The sequence below is a fragment of the Mesitornis unicolor genome, unplaced genomic scaffold, assembly GCF_000695765.1.
Source record: "Mesitornis unicolor isolate BGI_N332 unplaced genomic scaffold, ASM69576v1 scaffold16271, whole genome shotgun sequence".
Lineage (NCBI taxonomy): Eukaryota > Metazoa > Chordata > Aves > Mesitornithiformes > Mesitornithidae > Mesitornis > Mesitornis unicolor.
The window spans coordinates 13,751-21,730 of NW_010164598.1; the positions used below are offsets into that span (position 1 = coordinate 13,751).

Consider the following 7,980-nt stretch of genomic DNA (forward strand, 5'->3'; position numbering starts at 1 on the left):
TCCAAGCTTTGTTCATTACAGTGCTTGGAGTAAGGGGGAAGACATCAGGATCTGCACATGCTTTAGTTTCTATGCTTTTGATAAAAACTTCAGATTTTTTTTCAGGGTGAAGTAATAGCCATGGACAAGATAGCTAAAAAGGTCGAAAAAATTAAGCAGAATGCTGAATTGCTGCACTTGAATTGCATTAAGGCCTTTTGCTATGATGGAACAAAGGCACTTTCAGTTGAGAAGAGAGAGGATGAACAAGGTAAGGTAAAGTAACAACTTGGGCAGTAGTAGCTTTTAGAAGAAAATAGTAATCAGTTTAGCACTAACAGTGTTAAACATGCCACAGGTGTACAAGTCCTTGAAATCTTGGCAGATACCTAAGTTGCTTCAGCATTGTGAATGCTTTTATTTTCTGTGCTTTTGTGATCATCCACTTCTCCAGGAAGCAAGTACAGAACTCAAACTGTCTGTCCTTACCACAGCCTAGTATGCTCAAAGGAAATGCATTCCTCTCCCAGATAGTATCAAAGATTGAAGAAGCCTTAAAGCTTCTTGCATTATAATATTTAACCCTGTACTCTGAATTGTTTGACTTAGTCTGAAAAAAAAAATATTTTGGCAGAATTGCATGGCTTTTCTGCCTCAGAATCCTCATCTGTAAAATGGGGTTATTAATACCTAACTCCCAGGAGTGCTGCAAGGTTTATTTCATTGATGTTTGTTCAGCTGTTCAGGGGAAAGTTCTATAGAAGTACAGTGTATTATTTTAAGTTCATTTAATTTGCTTTTCTGAAGTCCTGTATTTATGATACTGGTTCAGTTCCCATGATGGAACTATTTAAACAGTATCTGATGTCTTGATTATTTTCAGTTTGTTCTGTAAAGTATGCTGTTCTTTCTCACTCTGTTTTATCCTAGTCACTCGTTAGCCTAAAAAGGAATCAAGTTGCGTAATTCACCTTTCTTGTCCCTCTGCCTTGCAGTTACTCCTGCTTTGGAGGAATAAAGTCACTTTCTTAATAGTCTTTCTATGAACATAAAATATTATAGGTGAAAGGTAGCATTTATACAGATGGACGAGAGCTTGCTGTAATACTGAGAGATCATGAAGGCTTTTCTGTACATCCCTGCAAGTAAGACATGATGTATTTTAAATGTTGTAGTGATGGATCAGAGGTAGATAATCAGATATAGACTGATTTTGTAGTGCTGGGACAAGCTAGGTAGCAGTAGTATGAAGTCACTCACTTGTTTTCATTTGAGGAACAGGAAAAGAAGGTAAAGCATATATATGGCTCTCTTCCTCATTGGTTACTCACAGGTATCCGTATGGAGCCACTTTTGTCTTGGTGATGCTGAGCTGAAGAGTCTCACTAGCACCAAGGTGATAGAAGCTTTTGGGCTGTTGAGCTAGTGGGATTCAGATGAAAGGACAGGCTCTGCATGTAGAAGTTACATATTCCCTTATCTATCCAGGTAATATTTAGAAAGTGTTTTTGTCTTCACAATCCTTGCTTTCTTAATTGTTCTTCTGTGGAGACAGCATGTGCCACGACTTAAAACGTGTACTATTTCATGTCATTATGAAGTGCTTTATTTTCTACAGCTATATATGCATTGCAAGAAATAGTTATTATATATACAGTCCAATTATTATTATTTAAGAAAATCTTAATGGTTAACTACAGACTTCCCTCAGTATACATTTGCACACTTGGCTCAGTAATGAGCTGACTGTAGTTCTTTACAGTCTATATATACAACTCTGGACCCAGCACTTCTGATCTATGATACTTCAACATTTCTGTTTGATTGCTTTTACATCTTACTTTCAAATTATTAAATTAAGGTTAAAAATATTATTGCCTGAAGGGACCATGTATTGTCTGAGCTCACAGAACTAAAACTCTTAGTCTTCTGGGTGATGAATTCTACCACCAGCAGTGCTAAGACTTCTCTCTAGCTGAGATCACTTTTTCAGATGCCATCTATAGACCATACATGTTTTATGTCAAGGACGCAATAGCAGCTTGTCCTTATCTATGGTGAAGTCTCAAGGAAGGAAACAACCACATTTTACATTACAAACTGCTTTTTACAGAAGGACCTCCATTCTTGCCAGAGTCATTTGACCGAATTCTTCTTGATGCTCCATGTAGTGGGATGGGACAGAGACCAAACATGGCTTATTCCTTGACTTTAAAGGAAGTGACCTCTTATCAGGCACTACAGCGCAAGCTTTTCACTGTGGTATGTATTAATCGAGCAGATAAGCAAAATTGAACATAAATGCTTTTGTAGCATAAAACTTACTTCATACTGAAAAATGGTGCCTCATTTTCCCTGCCTCTTCAGCAGTTAAGTGAAATAGAGCATGTTAGGATTCAGTTAACATTACAGCTCCACCATATCTGTTCCCATGTGAAGTCAATTCATTGGAGCATGGGAAAGGTATATTTAAGACATAGTGGTTTTTTTTATTATTCCTTCAGTTTCATCAGTTTTATTTATAATAACCACAAGGATCTAAGTCATGGAGCAGGTTAAAGTCGTTTCTCTGCAGCAGTACAGACTTTTGCATGTTAACTGCGTAGAATTCCCATGCAGTGGTGCTGTGAGGTACTTTATAAGATATAGGATGGAGTACAAAGCCAAGAGGCCATATTGCAACTTTTCATGCTAGTAGGAGTGTGCTTGGGATGGTGCTAAGATTTCATGAAAGTCATCTAAACCTGAATTATATGTTATCAGATTGAACCACAGCTCAAAAAACAGTGTAGGTATAGCTGCCATGCTAAATATGTGGAAATAGTTGACACCTAATATCACTGATAAAAATACTGTGTATCCATGGTTAGCAGGAGGTGATGAAAACAGAACTAATTTGTCTGGGATATGCAGAACTATACAAATAAATCTTACTAGGTGAATCAGCTCAATGGCATTAATAAACTGCATGAGCTATAATGCTGATTTGGAAAAAAGAACTTTTTTAATCCATGGGATCCTTTACTGTATTCTCTGAGAAGAATTAGTATCCTAATGCCTATCTTAGACAGAAAGATTCAAGTTTAATTAAGTGCTAAGTTTTAATATTATACCTTAATGGTTTCTTGGTTAATGCTGCTTATTATGCAAGCGTTTGCATTTGAAAATAAGCTGAACTATTGTTTATTTCTCCCTGCAGGCAGTGAAATTGCTGAAGCTGGGAGGTGTTTTGGTATATAGTACGTGTACCATTACACTTTCTGAAAATGAGGACCAAATTGCTTGGGCCCTGAAAACTTTTCCAAGTCTCCAGCTGCAGACACAGGTAATAGTATTTTCAGGGTACAAGCTCAGTGAGCTTCTTTTGAGACTGTAAAGTTACACACTATATTTACTATCAATAAATCCCTTTTTCACTGCAGACAATTTTAACTGCTCTGGATAGAAATAACACAAGGATTTCTGAGGCTCTTTTAAATCTATTTTTGTGCTTAACTGAGTTTCATTTAGAGAACGTTAAGTAGTTTCCCACTGTGTACTGCGGTTCTTTTGATTTGTACAACAGACATTTAAAACACAGGGACAAAAGATAGTTCAGACAGGTTAAAAATTTCTCTTTCAATTCTTTAGTATATATAGTTTGTTCTATTATGACTTTGCACACAGGAAAAGTGAAAAAAGTTTTATTAATGCTTCTGAAGTAGTGAGGACTTGCATAAATGATGGAAGATAAATGGGAAGAACCTGCTGTTTTGAGGAAGGAGGATTTTATATGTATGGGAGCTATTTTTGCATTGTTTAATGGAATGAGGGAATAAATTTATTTCAACCTCAGCATCCCAAGGATGTACTTTGTATTTTTTGGAGTCAGTGTCTACCATAAATATGTCTGGCAGGAGGTAATATATGGACATACTTGAATTTTTTATCTATACCACATACATTTAAAAAATATCTGCTACCTTTATTAGTACATGAGAGAGTTTATCATCAGACTGTATGCATCTCTCTTCCTCTCTGTTCATGTGATGAGTTTGGTGGGTTATTTTTTTGTTATGGCTTTGTGGAGAAGTCTAACTGATACTTGTTTAGCTTACTTACACATTCTGTGGTGACTTATATCTTATGTCTTAAGAAGTTTAGATGCATCTTTTAACTGAAATTAAAAAAAAATACAATAGGTGCGCATTGAGAAATTTCATAAATACTGGTAAAGATATAACAGAGCTGAATCTTTTCTTAAAAGATTTGCATGTCAGGGTTCTTCTGCCTCTTTTCTCACTATCCATTTACTAGGAATTTTTCAGTTCCAGCTGTTTCAACTGAGATTATACATTTTACCTAACAGCATAAAAAATATCCTTGATAGACTGACAGTGAAACACAAGCCTTATTAACTCAAATGCAAGATTAATTCTGTTTTAAAAGACTTTCTCTCATCAGTACTATCAGTCTTGAATAAAGCACTAGTTTTCAAATACAAATGCCATATCTGTAAAAAATTAAGCTTTTGTGTATAGTATATTTTAAATGAGATGACACTGAATTGTTTATCCACAGCTAGTTTATAGTATCTTACAACCAGTTTCCCAGCAGTGTAAACTAAAGTGATCTTTTCCAATGAACAGGAAACAGGAGTCTAGGGTCAACTTACCTCATGCTCCTTTATGTATTTCCAATGTTCTTTAGTCTCTCAATGGACACCTGCCTTATACCCAGTCCAGCGTCTCACACTTTCTCACTTTGGCAACAGACCCTGAAATCATGTTGGGTAAGAAAAAAACAGGAGATGGAGGCATAGGCACTGATCTTGAAGATGGAGGTTACTGCACAGCAGCGGATCCTTTGTCTGTGCAGACTTACTTCCTCTTAGGGATTTACACACAGGAGATTTAGACCTGTGTACCTGTCCTCAGTAAGTGCTCTAAAGTACTGGGCTAAAGTGGCTTAGGTGCACCACCATCACCTCCTCGAAGTACTTTGGACCTTGTATATGTGCATGTATGCACACTGGCCAGATGAAGGTAAGAAACGAAGGGCTACGTTACTTCTAAGTCCCCCTCGTTGTGAGTGATATAAGCCTAGCTTGTCCACATTAAGAGGTAGGCAGCTCTGCATATACTCAGCGGACTCATTTAGGACAACAGGAACTTTAAAATTCAATAATTTGCCTTTCTTTCTTACTTAAAAAGGAACCTCATATTGGAGGAGAAGGCATGAGGGGAGCTGGACTATCGCTTGATCAGTTGAATCTGCTTCAGAGATTTGATCCATCTGCTGTGACATTGCAAGAAATGGATGTTAATTCTTTGCAAGATTCCAGGGAAGATGATCTGGTTTCACTGGCAAATAAGGACTGTATAGGATTTTTTATTGCAAAATTTATTAAACTGAACACTAAGTAAGCATTTAGGAATGCAACCTGAAAAATACTACCTCTGAGTCCAAGAACAGTTCTAGACATCAAGTGTGTTTCTTACTGCTGCGATGTTGCCAAGCCAACGGGCTGACGGCAGGGTTGCTATGGCAGCATTAAAATCTGCCAGCTGTTCTGCTGGGAAAGAGCCACAGGTTGCAGAAAGAAAGTCATAGTTGGGGGAAGGGTAGTATCATTTTTAAGTCTCCATTTGCTTTTGTATCTCCTGCAAGTCAGTACGTGAATGACGAGTATGTTCACTCGTACTGCTGTCTGTTCTGTCTTTCCTCACATGAGTCGTGTACCTAGCACAGCAAGCATAGGAACAGCGTTTCTCTGGGAGGGAAAGTAAGCTACTTTATGAAATGCAAACATAAATAAAATAGATGGGAACTATCGTGCATTTTGGAAAAGGCAGTTTCTATTGAGGTTTACCAGTAGTTAATGGTTCATTAAATAGTGCTTCATGAAACACTGTAACCTTTTACAAAGAACTGGTTTATAAATTGATACTTAGAACCTCATTTCTCCTTTATTTTAATACAAGCAAGATTGTCTGTACACATAGTATATACACAAAATACGATTAGGCTTTGTAGCATGTCTTTTATAGCAGCATGAATATATTAAACTGTCTCACTCTGGGAATGTAAATAAATATTGTTTCAACATCAAACTTCCCATGCATAAACTGTATTGGTTCTGAAGTAGCCTGTTGGACTCGCTGACAAGTGACAGTTTTAAAATCAAACATTTGCAACAGAAGGGGCTACAGCTGTGATTAATATATCAAAAGACAGAAAACAATGCATAATACCATCTGAAATGTTGCAAATAACCTTTCAAACAACTAAGAATATTAACTGTTTATTGGTTAGAAAGCATCACCAGCTAAAATTGTATGGAAATTGAAACTGGAGAAGCATGCTAATGAGAACTGACTTAATGCACTACTCAAAAATTTAATAATATAAGTTTTTAAAATGTGTTAGACAAATTTGAGAATTCTGCTTCAGTTACAGAAATGTTCTTCGCTTGAAGAGTACTCTTTTCTCAGTACTGCTGGAACTGACTATAGCACTGAAATTGGAGGGAAGAGGTATGTACAACTCAGAAACATAAACTGACATCTGTGTATGTTTGGTGTTTTTTTTCCCCTCTCATCAATTTCCAGTTTTTAAAAGCATTATCTGAAAAATGTCTGGTTTTTCACGCATAACTATTTGGTTGGAATAAAAAGAGTGATACTTCTTTTATGATTTGTCTTTAGACTGTCAGAAGTGCTTTTGCATTTTCTCACAATCAAAACAATTTATACAATTTTGTTTCTCAGTAGTCTGGTTGTTTACTTATATTTGTTATAAACATTTTGATACCGTATGTTTTCTACTGTTCTTACATAAAACAAATGTCCTTTCTGTTCTGCCAAGGCTGACTACTATAGCCTCTGTAAGGCCTGTCCTAGTAGGATAGGAGGATGGAATTCTTAACTACTACTTGTCTACTTTTACTGGTCACTCCTTGCCATTAACCAGAACATGTCTAAAGAAGATTTAAAGTAATTTTGTTTCATCAGTAGTAGGTGAGATATCCTATTTAGAGTCATAAAAGCTCATATTAACAACTACAGTCTTTTTAATCTAAATATGGCTAAAATTACTTGGTAATTAAAGGGATTAGTCTTTTGTTAAGTACATGTTGAAATCTTTAACTCGTTGCTCGTAAAAAAGCATTTTCATTTTGCAGAATGTATAAATTCTGTAAACATTGATCAGTACACATAGACTATATACTGAAATACGCGTGTGCATATAAAGTAAGGAACTTTGCCTCCAGTTTCAGTAGCAGGATTTGTGCAATGCTGAATTTGCAAGAATTAAAATTGATGAATTTTTAGTGGACTTTCCCAGCTTTCTTTAGTTTTGAATGATGAACATGCTTTTCAAGAAGGGGATCTCACTTGATTTTGTATAAGAACTTTCTTAGGGAGGAGGAAAAAAGAAGTAACTAACTGACTTGTATTTGATTCCAGTGTAATTGCAGACCAGACTCGACCTGAAAAAAATTACTGTTCTCTCAACTTTACTATTATAGTTGTTTCTGCAAAAGCCAACTGCTAGAGTGATAGCAGAAAGAACGCTTAGCATATTCAAAAGATAAGCCTCAGCTGTGTCCCCAATCTCTCTGTTGGTAACTGGGGAGCAGCGGGGGAGAGGTTTCTCCATCAGGCAGTTCAGCAACAGAGGTCAAATTTAACCACAATTAAGATGCTCCAAATCGTCCCTTGAAGGAGCCAGCCTCTTCCTTTGACTACAGGCTTGGCTGAGTTAGATGACTGAAGCTGGATGGATGCCCTCCTTCTTTTCTTTTCCAGTCTTAACTGTGACTTTAACTAGAAGTGCAGGAATACATTGTCATTGTCACAAATTTAATGTATGGTGTATATATATGTTTAATACTTAATAGGATTATTTTCCTGGTACAAATACTTTTGCACGCTGAATCATTATGCTTCAGTGCTTGGTGCTGAAGCACAATGGAATATATATATATATATTTATATATATACTATATGAGAGTTATAT

The 7,980-nt window shown here is 36.3% G+C and overlaps 1 protein-coding gene across 1 annotated transcript in view; it reads left to right on the forward strand.

Moving 5' to 3' along the window:
* Positions 1 to 5,546, forward strand: part of NSUN6 (NOP2/Sun domain family, member 6) — an 18,930-nt gene extending 13,384 nt beyond the window's left edge. The window contains exons 8-11 of the mRNA XM_010194372.1: positions 106 to 250; positions 2,093 to 2,241; positions 3,179 to 3,304; positions 5,172 to 5,546. Coding sequence (XP_010192674.1) covers positions 106 to 250; positions 2,093 to 2,241; positions 3,179 to 3,304; positions 5,172 to 5,384 — 633 coding nt within the window. The 3' untranslated portion in view covers positions 5,385 to 5,546. The remainder of the gene's footprint in view (positions 1 to 105; positions 251 to 2,092; positions 2,242 to 3,178; positions 3,305 to 5,171) is intronic.
* Positions 5,547 to 7,980: the final 2,434 nt, after the last annotated feature.